This window comes from Carcharhinus amblyrhynchos, chromosome 8, assembly GCF_965287045.1.
Source record: "Carcharhinus amblyrhynchos chromosome 8, sCarAmb.v2.hapA, whole genome shotgun sequence".
In the NCBI taxonomy this organism is placed as follows: domain Eukaryota; kingdom Metazoa; phylum Chordata; class Chondrichthyes; order Carcharhiniformes; family Carcharhinidae; genus Carcharhinus; species Carcharhinus amblyrhynchos.
The window spans coordinates 116,182,022-116,197,600 of NC_137331.1; the positions used below are offsets into that span (position 1 = coordinate 116,182,022).

At 43.4% G+C, this 15,579-nt stretch overlaps 1 protein-coding gene and 1 pseudogene across 1 annotated transcript in view; both read left to right on the plus strand.

Annotated features, from left to right (window-relative positions):
• The first annotated feature begins 3,861 nt into the window (after window positions 1-3,861).
• Window positions 3,862-11,479, plus strand: LOC145346396 (small ribosomal subunit protein uS14 pseudogene; annotated as a pseudogene).
• Window positions 11,480-13,883: 2,404 nt separating this feature from the next.
• LOC145346859 (leucine-rich glioma-inactivated protein 1-like) overlaps window positions 13,884-15,579 on the plus strand; it is a 30,586-nt gene continuing 28,890 nt past the window's right edge. Inside the window, exons 1-2 of the mRNA XM_080194703.1 lie at window positions 13,884-14,296; window positions 14,581-14,652. Coding sequence (XP_080050829.1) covers window positions 14,115-14,296; window positions 14,581-14,652 — 254 coding nt within the window. The 5' untranslated portion in view covers window positions 13,884-14,114. The remainder of the gene's footprint in view (window positions 14,297-14,580; window positions 14,653-15,579) is intronic.

Here is a 15,579-nt window from a genome sequence, read left to right on the forward strand (position 1 = left end):
CGGCCTTGTCCCTACCTCTGGAACCCCTCCTTGCGAGTTCCTTGTGCCCGAGCCAGCCGTCGTCTGTACGCATGGTCTAGCCACTTGACACTTCTCTAGCTACGCGACCTCTTTGGCTCTGTGGCATAGAAGTGTCTGAGAGTCCTTCCCTGGCCCTCTATGCTTACACAGTAAGAAGTCTCACAACACCTGGTTTACCCCAGTCCAACGCCGGCACATACACATAACCTCTATGTTTTAGCACAGCTTCTCTGCAAACTCCTCTTCTACCCATGCAGCTTTTTGCTCCACTCCATAGGAGATCCAAGGGTCTGTCCCAGCTCCTGTCCCAGTGTGTAAGCGTGGGCTCTTTACACACACGCTGTTTTCACACCACTGCCCCAGTCCAAGATACTCAACTTACGACTTCTGGCTGCCAGATGCATAGTCCCCTAGCTACTGGGTGGTATTTAAAGAAAGTACTCACCCACCTTTTGGGAACACATCTCACTGCCAGTCACCGGTGAGTATCCTGCTGTCGCAGTGCCAAATTGTAAGATGAATTTTCTGAAGGGTGTTCCCTGTGGGTGCCCTGTATTTGTTGAACCTCATTCAACCAATATATAGACTGTGAAAGACAGCATATATTTAAAGAACAAAAAGGAATTTATTTGGTAATGCATGCATCAGGAGAGAGACACTGTCATTGAGGGTTGACTGTGCTCTCTGATCTAATACTGCCTGGTAAAATTATGATATTATTCTTAACATTTCAATATCCCGCCTAGACTCATCAATCAGACTAGAGGGTCCAATCACAACATTCAACATTATTACCTTAGCCAATAACATTCCACATGTCAACAGGAATAGGTGATTATTAGCTTATTGCCCATGTAAGCTCATTCCCCTTTACCTGGGAAATCTAACCCAGTAACCAAGGGCATTATTAACATCTGTGATTTTTAATTGGTGAAAGGAGCCACTCTTTCGCTGGAACCTGGGCCTCAGCTTGAGAGACTGCTCCAGCCTCACTACCATGAACAAATCCACTCCCTTAAATAGCAGGCCTATGATTCAACTTGTTTTCGTGTATCCAAAAACAGATAAGAGAAGCAGCCTTTCTGTGCTGTATTGTATTAAAAGAATTTGGCCTGTCTACCACTGTGTTTCCCATCATGCTGCATTCAGAACAAAGTTGGCCAAGGCGCACAATACAGGGTTGAAAATACAGTTGAAGTTAATAATACTTGGTTAATTTGTGAATATACAGTTTATAATATCTTTGCAATTTGTTCTAGGCACACTGTGAATTCTTACTATATATGGAAGGCACTTTGTAATTACCTTAACCTAGTTTACTTATTATAGTATAATTAAAAGAAGGGCTTCATACTAAGCATTCTATACTACCCCACATCAGTGAGGAACGTACATTTGATGGTGTTCTCATGTAACTGCTGCCCTTGTCCTTCTAGATGGAAGTGTTTGTGGATTTGAAAGGTGCTGTCTAAGGATCTTTGATGAATTGCTGCAGTGCATTGTGGAGATGGTACATACTGCTGCTAGTGTGACAAGGGATTGAATGTTTGTAGATGTGGTGCCAATCAAGTGAGCTGCTTTGTCCTGGATGGTGTCAAACTTCTTGAGTGTTCTTGGAGCTGCACTCATCCAGGCAAGTGACTTGGAGATGGTGGATAGGGTTTGGGGAGTCAGGAGGTGAATTATCCTCTGCAGTATTCCCAGCCTCTGACCATTGTATTTATGTGGTGACTCCAGTTGAGTTTAAGGTGTATGATGCAGGAGGTCAGTTTCAGAACTAGCTCTGGATGTCTTATATTTTTGATTAACTCTGCTGTGTTGAATCATGGCAAAGTGTGCATTTGATGAATAAAAGTAATCCCCAGATGGCCCTGATCCAGATTTCCCAGAAATGGCGGTGAACATACAACACGGCATAACCACTGAAGACACATCTATGATCATTAAGATTACATTCCTTTCAGCTAACTTCACATTGAACAGAATTTAACCAAAACCACAAAAGTGGGCCTCACAGCGCCAGGGACCCGGGTTCAATTTCTGGCTTGGGTCTCTGTCTGCGCAGAGTCTGTATGTTCTCTCCACGTCTGTGTCGGTTTCCTTCGGGTTCTCCAATTTCCTCCCACAGTACAAAAGACGTGCTGGTTAGGTATGTTGGACATCCTAAATCCTCCCTCAGTATATCCGAACAGGTGCTGGAGTGTGGCGATTAGAGGATTTTCGCATAACTTCATTGCAGTGTTATTGTAAGCCTACTTGTGACAATAATAAATAAACTTAAAAACTTTAACTTAAAACTTAAACTAATAAATAAACTTTAAAAGAGGGCAGGATATCTATCAAGAAAAATGGAACAGCTGGAAATTTTATCTATACCATAGAGAAGGCTGACAGTCAACTAGCATGTCTTCAAAATTTTGAAAGGTTTTGATAGATTTGACAGAAAGAGACACTGATGTGGTCGGAGAAAGAATGGTTACGACAATGATTTAACAACAATAAGAACAATAGTGGCTTTAAAGTGGCTATTCTGGGTGAGAGCTAAGCATGCTGGGAATTTTGGTCAATTTATAGATTAAAACCAGATGCAGGTGGTAAAGAGGCTCTGGCCTTGGAGCTGTGATCTGAAGCTTCCTGTGTTGGTCAGATCAGGGAGGTTGTTCACATTAACTGAGACAGCATGGCTCTGATTTATGGATGCTGTGTATGGGACATGTAAATGAACTAAATATCATGGGTTCGTTCAAAAGTAGTTTCATTGGATGTTTGAGCCATGTGATTGATTTCTGGTTACACAATTGGCTGGATGACAGAGAATCTTCTGGAAGCAAGTGGAGAATTGTGGCTAAAAGACACGTGAGTCCTTTGTTTGGCAGCAATAATTCGGAAGAGACCAACCATCGCAACAAAGCTTGTCCCCTGAAGAATGCTTCAGAGAGAAGACTGATTCCACATCAAGGATATTTCTTGGCCAAGGTTTTCCTAACTTGGTAGTATCTATTTTCAGTTAAATAGTTAAAATTGATGTTCAGTTAGGATTAAGAATAGCACAGCATGGGAAACAGGCCCTTCGGCCCCACAATTTTTTTTATCTGCTACTGTCTAGAAGGGCAAGAGCAGCAGGTGCCTGTGAATATCACCACCTTGAGGTTCCCCTCCAAGCCACTCACTATCCTGATTTGGAAATATATCACTGTTCCTTCACTGTCCCTGGGTCAAAATCCTGGACCTCCCCCTTACAGCATTGTGGGTACACCTACACCACAGGGACTGCAGCAGTTCAAGAAAGCAGCTCACCACTACCAACACAAGGGCAAGTAGGGATGAGTAATAAATGATGATCAACCAGAGATGCCCACATCACATAAATTAATTCAAAAAATCCCAGATGTTATCCAAATGAACCTGATTAAGGTTTCAGGGAGACACGCTTCATTTTTATTTATTACATTTTAGATGTAGTATTGAGATTTAAAATATCCTTGAAGAGGTAGTGAGTTGATTGGGTGTGTTACAGCTGTGATGGGTGTGTATCATCATTCATCTTGAAGTACAATTGGAAGTGGACATTCTGAATTGCTTTTCAGGAATTGGGTGAGAAAGTAATTGTGGTTAGAAAGTTAAAGTATAATTTAAGAGTTAAAGTTCAGTTGAAAGTTGATGTTCAGAAAAGAATTAATGAGTTGCAACTGTTTATGTTTGACTGGCGGGCCTTCCCCTGGGATTAAGGACCCGGCTGGGGGGGAAGCGAGGGGGGTTAATGTCAAATGCTGATGAATCAGAGACCAACAATCTTCTGTACTCATCAGTGCCACTGGGGAGGTGGTGGCTACTGCTGGTATGACACTGGCCCAAGGCCTAGGAATTGAAGAAGGCCCACACTCAGGTAAATGATGGTGGAAGGGTCAAGGGAGGGGGACATTGAGGGGGTTTGTTAGCACATGCAGGGTGGTGACTTTCAGAGGGGCTCCCCCTCTCTCTATGCTAAGCCCCTCAATCAGGTATTGAGCGGCTTTGAATGAGGACCCATCCTGGGAGCCTGTAAGTCCTCTTGTCATGCTGCCTGTAAAGGTTAATAGCAGTGGCGGCAAAATGAGGCCTTTAAGTTGTCATTAATGGCTTCCTGCCACAGACTTAATGGGGGGAGGTGGGAAAGTGGCAGTACCCCAACCGATTAAATGCCCCAATTTAGTCCAATTAAATGCTTACATCACCAAACCCCCACCACAAGATTCCACCCAATGCTTTTACTTGTAGTGAATAATAAAACTAAGTGCCACAAATATATGATACTCACCAGTACATCTAATAGGGAATTCAGGAGCAACCTGAGAATGGTTAGAATGTCAAAATCACTACCATAAGGAGTGCTTGATACAAATTTTACAGATAAATTTAAGACAAAGTTGATTAACACATGAGGAAGTGTGATAATACTGTTCCTTTATGAAATGTATTTGTGTCTTGTGCAGATTTTTTTTAGCAGTCATATCTATGTATTGGTGCCATTTTGTCTGTACACAGTAGTCCCTATTGTTACTGCAGCAGCATAATTGATCATAATTGCTGCAATGTTTCTTTTAATCTGGACTAATGCAGGGTTATTAATTTAGTGTTTTTTTACAGTGTGGGACTTGATTAGGTTAATTGACAGGTGTGGTCATAGGGCGGGACTAGGCTTACACAAAAAAAAACAAGTCAGTGGCTGATTGGAAGCGGCAAAGAAAAGTTGCTCTTTCTCTCTCTGAGGTCTGGAGATTGGGATCTGCCAAAAACTAGATTTATTTCTCTGCAGTTATGTTGTTTGGGGATATATCCTTCTCTGAAAATTGCTGAATGGGAGTCAGAAGGCTTTTTGATGTATTCTAACTATGTTCTGAAATAAAGCTTGTTTTAATGAAAGCTTCAGTCATACCTGGAGCACTTTATGCTTGCTATAATGCCAAAATCAAATAAAGGGTTAGGCTAACTTTATAACATACATTGGAGTTTCTGATTTGGTCCCTAACAGAAGGGAGAACTAGAAAAATGTATATTTTTTGCTCATTCATGGGACATGAACGTCACTGACTGGCCAGAATTTATTGCCCATTCTGAGTTGCCTGAGGGCAGTTGGGAGTCAACCACATTGTTGTGGCTCTGGAATCACAAGTAGGCCAGACCAGATGAGGATGGCAGATTTCCTTCCCCAAAGCACATTAGCGAACCAGATGGGTTTTTCTGACAATGGCTTCATGGTCATCATTAGACTCTTAATTCCAGATATTTTTTATTGCATTCAAATTCCACCATCTGATGCAGTGGGATTCGAACCTGGGTCCCCAATATATTAGCTGAGTTTCTGGATTAACAGTTTAGTGATAACACCACTAGGCCATCGCCTCCCCTGAGAGACCGAGTGACCTGTTTCTGCGCTGTAAATTCTATCTTTATAAGGTTACCTCTCCTGTTTTGTTTTTCATAGAACAAGAAAATAATAATCTGCTCAATCGATTTTAATCAGGCATCTTTGTGCCGATGGAGTGAATTCCTTATTTTGAGCCACAGAGTTCAGTCGGATTGGCCAGTATTCATAGAACATAGAACATAGAACATTACAACGCAGTACAGGCCCTTCGGCCCTCGATGTTGCACCGACCAGTGGAACCAATCTAATGACCCTCTAACCTAAACTATTCCAATGTTATCCATATGCCTATCCACTGACCATTTGAACGCCCTTAAAGTTGGCGAGTCCACAACTGCTGCAGGCAGGGCATTTCATGACCTTACTACCCTCTGAGTAAAGAACATACCTCTGACATCCGTCCTATAATTACCACCCCTTAATTTAAAGCTATGTCCTCTTGTGTTAGCCATCACCATCCGAGGTAAAAGGCTCTCACTGTCCACCCTATCCAATCCTTTGATCATCTTGTATGCCTCAATCAGGTCACCTCGTAACCTTCTTCTCTCCAATGAAAATAACCTCAAGTCCCTCAGTCTTTCCTCATAAGACCTTCCCACCATACCAGGCAACATCCTGGTAAACCTCCTCTGCACCCTTTCCAATGCCTCAACATCTTTCTTATAATGCGGCGACCAGAACTGTACGCGATACTCCAAGTGCGGCCACACCAGAGTTTTGTACAGTTGTAACATGACCTCATGGCTCCGAAATTCAATCTCTCTACCAATAAAAGCTAACACACCGTATGCCTTCTTAACAACCTTATCAACCTGGGTGCCAACTTTCAGGGAGCTATGCACATGTACCCCGAGATCTCTCTGCTTGTCAACACTACTAAGAGTCCTTCCATTAGCCCTATATTCTGTACTCCTGTTATTCTTACCAAAGTGAATCACCTCACACTTTTCCTCATTAAACTCCATCCGCCACCTCTGCAGCTTATCTATGTCCCTCTGCAAACTGTAACATCCATCCTCACTGTCTACAACTCCTCCAACTTTGGTGTCATCAGCAAATTTACTAATCCATCTTTCTACACCCTCATCTAGGTCATTTATAAAAATGACAAACAGCAGTGGCCCCAAAACAGATCCTTGAGGTACACCACTTTAACTGCACTCCAGGTTGAATATTTCCCATCAACCACCACCCTCTGTCTTCTATCAGCTAGCCAATGCCTGATCCAAACTGCTAAATCACCCTCAATCCCATGCATCTGCATTTTCTGCAATAGCCTACCATGGGGAACCTTATCAAACGCTTTGCTAAAATCCATATACACCACGTCAACTGCCTTACCCTTATCCACCTCTTTGGTCACCTTTTCAAAAAGTTCGATAAGGTTTGTGAGGCACGACCTACCCTTCACAAAACTGTGTTGACTATCCCTAATCAATTTATTTCCCTCTAGATGATTATAAATCCTATTCCTTATAATTCTTTCCAAAACTTTGCCCACAACAGAAGTAAGGCTCACAGGTCTATAATTCCCAGGATGGTCTCTACTCCCCTTCTTGAACAAGGGGACAACATTTGTTATCCTCCAGTCTTCTGGCACTATACCTGAAGCCAATGATGACATGAAGATCAAAGCCAAAGGCTCTGCAATCTCCTCCCTAGCCTCCCAGAGAATCCTATGGTAAATCCCATCCGGCCCAGGGGACTTATCTATTTTCACACTCTCAAGAATTGCTCACATCTCCTCCTTATGTACGTCAATCCTGTCTAGTCTACTACCTGGTACCACAGTATTCTCCTCGACTACGTGAATACTGCGTGAATACTGACAAAAAATACTCATTCAGTGCCTCTCCTATCTCTTCAGGCTCCACACACAACTTCTCACTGCTGTCTCTGACTGGCCCTAATCGCGCCCTAACCAATCTTTTATTCTTGACATACCTGTAGAAAGCTTTAGGATTTTCCTTGATCCTATCTGCCAAAGTCTTCTCATGTCCCCTTCTAGCTCTTCTTAACTCTCTCTTTAGCTCCTTCCTGGCTAATTTATAACTCTCCAGTGCCCTAACTGAGCCTTCACGTCTCATCTTTACATAAGCCTCCTTCTTCCTCTTCACCAGAGATTCAACTTCCTTAGTACACCACGGTTCCCCCGCTCAACCACTTCCTCCCTGCCTGACAGGTACATATTTATCAACGGCTCGCAGTAGCTGCTCCTTGAATAAGCTCCACATTTCAGATGTTCCCAGCCCTTGCAATTTCCTACTCCACCTTATGTATCCTAAATCTCACCTAATAGCCTCATAATTACCTCTCCCCCAGCTGTAACTTCTGCCCTTCAGTATATGCCTATCCTTTTCCATCACTAAGGTAAACGTAACCGAATTGTGGTCACTATCACCAAAGTGCTCACCTACCTTCAAGTCTAACACCTGATCTGGTTCATTACCCAGTACCAAATCCAATGTAGCCTCACCTCTTGTTGGCCTATCTACATACTGTGTCATGAAACCTTCCTGCACACATTGGACAAACACTGACCCCTCTAACGTGCTTGAACTATAGCTTTTCCAACTGATATTTGTAAAGTTAAAGTCCCCCATAACAACTACCCTGTTACTTTCTCACCTATCCAGGATCATCTTTGCAATCCTTTCCTCTACATCTCTGGAACTTTTTGGAGGCCTATGAAAAACTCCCAACAGTGTGATCTCTCCTTTCCTGTTTCTAATCTCAGCCCATACTACCTCAATAGACAGGTCCACATCAAATGTCCTTTCTGCCACCGTAATACTGTCCTTGACTAATAATGCCACGCCTCCCCCTCTTCTACCACCTTCTCTGCTCTGACTGAAACATCTGAACCCTGGAACCTGCAACAACCATTCCTGTCCCTGCTCTATCCATGTCTCTGTAATGGCCACAACATCGAAGTCCCAGGCACCAATCCAGGCTGCAAGTTCGTCCACCTTATTGTGTATGCTCCTCGCATTAAAGTATACGCACTTCAAACCACCCTCCCGCCTGCCAATACACTGCTGTGACCTAGCAACCTTATCCATGACCTCCCTATTCTCATCCTCCTGTACATTGGAGCTACAGTTCAGGTTCCCATCCCCCCTCTGAATCAGTTTAAACCCACCCCCCCCTCCCGAATAGCATTGGCAAATTTTCCCCCCAAGATATTAGTTCCCCTCTGGTTCAGGTGCAGACCATCCCTCTTGTAGAGGTCCCACCTACCCCAGAATGAGACCCAATTGTCCAAGTATCTGAACCCTTCCCTCCTGCACCATCCCTTTAGCCACGAGTTCAAATGTTCTCTTTCTCTATTCTTCTCCATGCTATCCCACGGCACAGGTAACAAACCAGACATAACCACTCTGTTTGTTTTAGCCCTAAGCTTCCACCCTAACTCTCTGAATTTCTGTTTTATATCCCCGTCTCTTTTCCTACCTATGTCATGGGTGCCTACATGAACAACAACTTGGGGCTGGTTCCCCTCCCCCTTAAGGATCTCAAACACTCGATCGGAGGTATCATGGACCCTGGCACCTGGGAGGCAACATACCAACCGCGAGTCTCGCTCATTCCCACAAACTCTCCTATCTATCCCCTTAACTATGGAATCCCCAATCACTAATCCTGCTCTTTTCTTCCCCCTTCCCACCTGAGCATCAAGGACAGGCTCTACCCCTGAGACCTGTACTCCATGGCTTACCCCAGTTGAGTCTTCCTCCCCAACAACCCTTCTATTTGTACCTGCCTGACTGGCTAGCTTCTGGATGCCCGAGACCTCTGCTGGGTGTCAATTCCTCTTGGTCTTCATTGGGTATTGGATACCTGGCTACTCTCTACCTGTCAACATGGGCAGCATGGTAGCACAGTGGTTAACACTGCTGCCTCACAATGCCAGGGACCCAGGTTCGATTGCCAGCTTGGGTCACTGTCTGTATGGAGTTTGCTCCGGTTTCTTCCCACAGTCTGAAAGACATGCATTGACATGAACAGGCACCGGAATGTGGTGACTCGGGGAATTTCACAGTAACTTGATTGCAGTGTCAATGTAAGCCTTACTTGTGACTAATAAATTAACTTTAACTTTATTCAGTGGATAGCAGCTGCCTTGCCACGTGGGGTTACACTGTGTGTATGTTTGTCTGCAAAAGAACATAGTACAGGCCCTTCGGCCCTCAATGTTGCACTGACCTGTGAAATCAATCTAAAGTCCATCTAACCTACACTGTTCCAATATCATCCATATGTTTATCCTATGACCATTTAAATGCCTTTTAATGTTGGTGAATTCACTATTGTTGCAGGCAGGGCATTCCATGCCCTTACTACTCTCTGAGTAAAGAACCTACCTCTGAAATCTGTCCTATATCTATCACCCCTCAATTTAAAGCTATGTTCCCTCGTGCTAGCCATCTCTATCTGAGGAAAAAGGGTGGACAGTGTGAACCTATCTAATCGTCTTATATGCCTCTATTAAGTCACCTCTTAACCTTCTTCTCTCTAATGAAAACAGTCTCAAGTCCCTCAGACTTTCGTCATAAGACCTTCCCACCATACCAGGCAACATCCTAATAAATCTCCTCTGTATCCTTTCCAATGCTTCCACATCCTTCCTATAATGCAGCGACCAGAACTGTATGCAATACTCCAAGTGCGGCCTCGCCAGAGTTTTGTACAGCTGCAATATGACCTCATGGCTCCTAAACTCAATCCCTCTATCAATAAAAGCTAACACACCATATGCCTTCTTAACAACCTTATCAACTGGGTGCCAACTTTCAGGGATCTACGCACATGGACATCGAGATCTCTCTGCTCAACCACACTACCAAGTAACTTACCATTAGCCCAGTACTCTGTATTCCTGTTACTCCTTCCAAAGTGAATCACTTCACACTTTTCCACATTAAACTCCATTTGCCATGTCTCAGCCCAGCTCTGCAGCTTACCTATGTCCCTCTGCAAACTGTAACATCCTTCCACACTGTCCACAACTGCACCAACTTTAGTGTCATCCGTAAATTTACTAACCCATCCTTCTATGCTCTCATCCAGGTCATTTATGAAAATGACAAACAGCAGTGGCCCCAAAACAGATCCTTGCGGTACACTAGTAGTAACTGAACTCCATGATGAACATTTCCCATCAACCACCACCCTTTGTCTTCTTGCAGCTAGCCAATTTCTGATCCAAACCACAACTCACCCTCAATCCCATGCCTCCATATCTTCTGCAATAGCTTATCGTGGGGAACCTTATCAAACGCTTTACTGAAATCCATGTACACCACATCAATTGCTTTACCCTCATCCACCTCTTTGGTTACCTTCTCAAAGAACTCCAATAAGGTTTGTGAGGCACGACCTACCCTTCACAAAACCATGCTGACTATCCCTAATCAAATTATTTCTCTCGAGTTGATTATAAATCCTATCTCTTATAAGTCTTTCCAAAACTTTGCCCACAACAGAAGTAAGGATCACTGATCTATAATTACTAGGGTTGTCTCTACTCCCCGTCTTGAACAGGGGGGCAACATTTTCTATCCTCCAGTCTTCTGGCACGATTCCTGTAGACAATGATGACCTAAAGATCAAAGCCAAAGGCTCTGCAATCTCCTCCCTAGCCTCCCAGAGAATCCTAGGATAAATCCCACCCAGCCCAGGGGACTTATCTATTTTCATATTTTCCAGAATTGCTAACATCTCCTCCTTATGAACCTCAATCCTGTCTAGTCTAATAGCCTGTATCTCTGTGTATGGCTGCCATGGTCATCAGCAGCTTTATTGGTCTCACCCCAGGAAATTCGACCAGGGCTCCTGCTCATGCCGGGTGTGTGCGAACCAACACGGCCTGATCCGGAAATAGGGCCTCAACATGTGCCACCAGTTCTTCTGACAATATACTAAAGACATCGGCTTCGTCAAGCTGGACTAAATTGCAAAAGGAGCAGGAGTGCATTCTAATGCAGTACGAAATAGAAAGCAGTATTTATTGAACAACTTTTACTGTCTTCGCCTGAAAGAAGCAAACTTGTGATACTTCAGTTTTTGTAAATAAAATTTACAACTCAAAAAAAAGCCTGTATCTCAGTATTCTCCTCGACAACATTGTCTTTTTCCTATGTGAATACTGACAAAAAATATTCATTTAGTGCCTCTCCTATCTCTTCGGACTCCATGCATAACTTCCCACTACTGTCCTTGACTGGCCCCAATCTTACCCTAGTCATTCTTTTATTCCTGACATACCTATAGAAAGCTTTAGGATTTTTCTTAATCCTAGCCGCCAAAGACTTCTCATGTCCTCTCCTGGCTCTTCTTAGCTTTCTTTTTAGGTCTTTCCTGGCTAACTTGTAACTCTCAAGCGCCTTAAATGAGCCTTCACATCTCATCTTTACATAAGTCTCCTGTGTAGGTACATAATAGAAGGCATATCTTACGTGATTTGGAACTTCTGGTCAAACCAGGGTATGCGCTCGTCTGGCATACGGATGACATGACCTGCCCATTGGGTCTGTGCTTTCATCAGCAGTGTGTGGACTGATGGTAGACTTGCTCTAGAGAGAACTTCAGTGTCTGGTACTTTGTCTCGCCACCTGATGCGTAATATTCTGCGAAGACAAGTCATGTGGAAATGATTGAGTTGACTTGCATGCCTTCGATACACTGTCCATGTTTCACAGGCATGCAGGAGGATAGTGAGTACCATGGCGCTGTAGACCTTCAGTTTTGTTGCATAAAATTCCTACAGTGCAGAAGGAAGGCATTCGGCCCATCGAGTCCACATCGACAACAATCCCACCTATGCCATATCCCCATCATTCCACATATTTACCCTGCTACTTCCTCTAACCTACACACCATGGGACACTAAGGGGCAATATAGTATGGCCAATCAACCTATCCCGCACATCTTTGGAGTGTGGGGGGAAACCGGAGCACCAGGAGGAAACCCACACAGTCATTGGGAGAATGTGCAGATTCCGCACAGACAGTTACCCAAGCTAGGAATTGTACCCAATTCCCTAGAGCTGTGAGGGAGCAATGCTAACCACTGTGCCATCGTGCCACCCTATTCTAGGTAAAGTTTAAAGTTTCTTTATTAGTCACAAGTAAGGCTTACATCAACACTGCAATGAAGCTTCTGTGAAATTCCCCTAGTTGCCACACTCGGGCACTTGTTTCAGTCAATGCACCTAACCAGCATGTCTTTCAGACTGTGGGAGGAAACTGGAGCATCTGGAGGAAATGCACGCTGATACGGGGAGAACATACAAACTCCAGACAGTGACCCAAGACGGGAATCGAACCCATGGCAGCAATGACCACACTTCAAAACCCACTTCATTGCTTGTAAAGCACTTTGAGATGTCCTGAGGTTGTGAATGGAGTTTTAGAAAGAAAGACTTTGTAATTTTACAAAGAAAGACTTGTAATTTTAAACCTATTTTGTATCATATATTATCAAATCAAAATGTCTCAGAGCGCTTCGCTCAATTAGTTATCTTTGGGATGCATTGACTTAGTCGGTGTATAGCCGACAGTTACACTTCACCCAATGCTGGCCTTGAGCTGTCCCATCAGAAGCTAGCGAGAGTCTTCTCCTTGTGAGTGTCTCTGAGCTTTGCTTACCCCTCGCCTTCTGCTCACGGGTTCAAATGGGAAATCAAGGACATGAACCCTTACTCGTTCTGCTTGTGGGCACAACATTCCCTGCATCACAGTGTTAACGCTGCGGCTAAAAATAGAAATTGCTCTGTGTATGTGTTATGTAGGTGCACCTCAGGAAAATGCTGCATTAAATTTAGCTCTGCAAGCAGCAACACAGATTAACATGAGTCTGATCCTTCTCTGTTCAAAGCAAAATATAACTTTGCACGTGTAAAAAGCTGAAGCATGTAGTTGGATTTTTACAGGGATTGCAATTGTAATCGTTAAGCTTAGATTTGAAATCAAATGTTATTCCCTGGGATTGACAATATATTTTAGAAAAATATTGAAATATTGCACAATTATTTAATTGTTAGTTTATGCAATAATACATTTTCTCAGAAAGCTCTGCAAACATAAGCAGTTTTTGTCTGTTGAAAGCACTTCTGCAATAACAGTACTAACAGTGCAGTATGCTTTCCATGGTTACTGTTGTATTACAGTATGCTCTGTTTAATTTTTATAACTGCGCCTCCCCACATGCAGTGTACTGGGATTGGAGATCCATCCAACCATAATATTTCCTTTAATGAATTCCAAGAGGATTTCAGCACATACCATTTTATTCCAAAGGGTCCACAGGACATTTTCCAAAAAATGTAAAATGCAGAGAAGCAGCTGGGGTGGGGCGTGTGGGGGGAGGAAGCTGATTCAATAAAGGCAACGCGAGGTTACAAAGATTTTAGAAAAGATATCTACGAAAATAAACAACAGGGGCTGGCGGTTTTGTGTTGCCATCGGTAATAAATGATTCCTTTGGTTCACCCTCGTGTTGGTGAAATGGAGGCAGACCAGTCTATGAGGAGCACTGCTGCACTGGGGAGATATAAATCAGTTCAAGTGTTGTTGTAGGCGTTGGAGGAGCTGAGTTTGTCTTCACGGGAGCAGGTTAAAATCAGCAACCGGTTCATGATCTGGGACATTCTTTGCACCGATCGCACCAGCAGTGTATGGAAGAATGGGAAATGCCACAAAAAGATTCTGCTTGTTCTTGTGGATTATGCATCTGTTGCTCTTAATTGAAGCAAAGACATCCAAACAGACGAGATGTCCTGCAGGGTGCACTTGCTCTAAGGATAACGCTTTATGTGAAAATAGAAAATCCATTCCTCACAGTTTTCCTCCCGGCGTAGTTTCCTTGTAAGTACCATCATTTTGCGACAATATTTGTCATTTGACATTAACGGGGTAGCAGAGAAGCCAGGCTGTGTTTATTATATAATGTTGCATGAAAAGATTTCGCCTGTGTCACAAAGCATCTAAAAATAGACTAGTGTGAATGCAGATTGTCGAATTGTTAATGGTGTTGCGGGACATTTGGACGATATTGACAAACGATGGTGGACGTGTAGTCAGTCAACAATGGGTGCGATTGGGTTGATTGAAAGGGCTCAGAATTCTGACATTGTTAATTTTGTTTACAGGTCGTTTGTGAAGTCTGGTTTCAATGAAATCCCACAAGGCAGCTTTTTACACATGCCCTCTCTGCAGCTCCTGTAAGATCACAGCTCCTTGTCTCTTGTTTATTCGGTAGATTAATGAAGACTGTTTCTCCTTTCATATTCTGTGGCGTTGAAGGGGATGTCAGGAGGGGTTTAATGTTGCAGCACTAGCACCCTCTCCACCCGCCCCCCACCGAAACAATTTAACACAAACTAGCACAATAGTACCGAAATTTCCATTGGAAATTGTGGAACAATCAGCAAGACTGTTTTGAATCGTAGTGCAATTTAAAAATGAGAGATTTAGATTTTACATTCATAGATATCTGTGTTGGGAAACGCAAAAGCAATAGGTGTAAATTTTCAGTGCTAATTGTGTAAGGAACATTATGGTTTGTATCTCCAAGAAGTGTATTCAAAGAACATCATTATTGACTTAGGTCTTGGTCATGGGATTCACAAAATGTATTGGGAAAATGACACCCTTCCCAATATTTTGTATTATTTGGAGAGAAAGGGATGTTTAAGTGTCTGGGGTGCTGCATCCAACCTCCTGGGTGGCACAGTGGTTAGAGTGCCAGGGACTCTTGGGTTCAATTCTGGCCTTGGGTGACTGTGTGGAGTTTGGACTTTCTCCACTATGGCTGTGTGGGTTTCCCCCGGGTACTACGGTTTCCTCCCACAGTCCAAAGATGTGCAGGGTTAGGTGGATTGGCCATGGTAAATTGCCCCTTACAGTCAAGGGAATAGAAGATTAAATATGTGGGGTTGCGGGCATAGGGCCTGGATGGGATTGTGGTCAGTGCAGACTTGATGGGCTAAATGGCCTCCTTCTGCACTATAGGGATTCAGTGAAAAGGATCATGAATCTTCCTTAGCTCTTCAATTCTGTGAGAACTGCAGGAAGTATTCCTGCAGCAAAAATTTGTAACAGCGTGGGATTACTTTCTCTTCAGAAGAATGACCTTAGTGCTGCTGTGA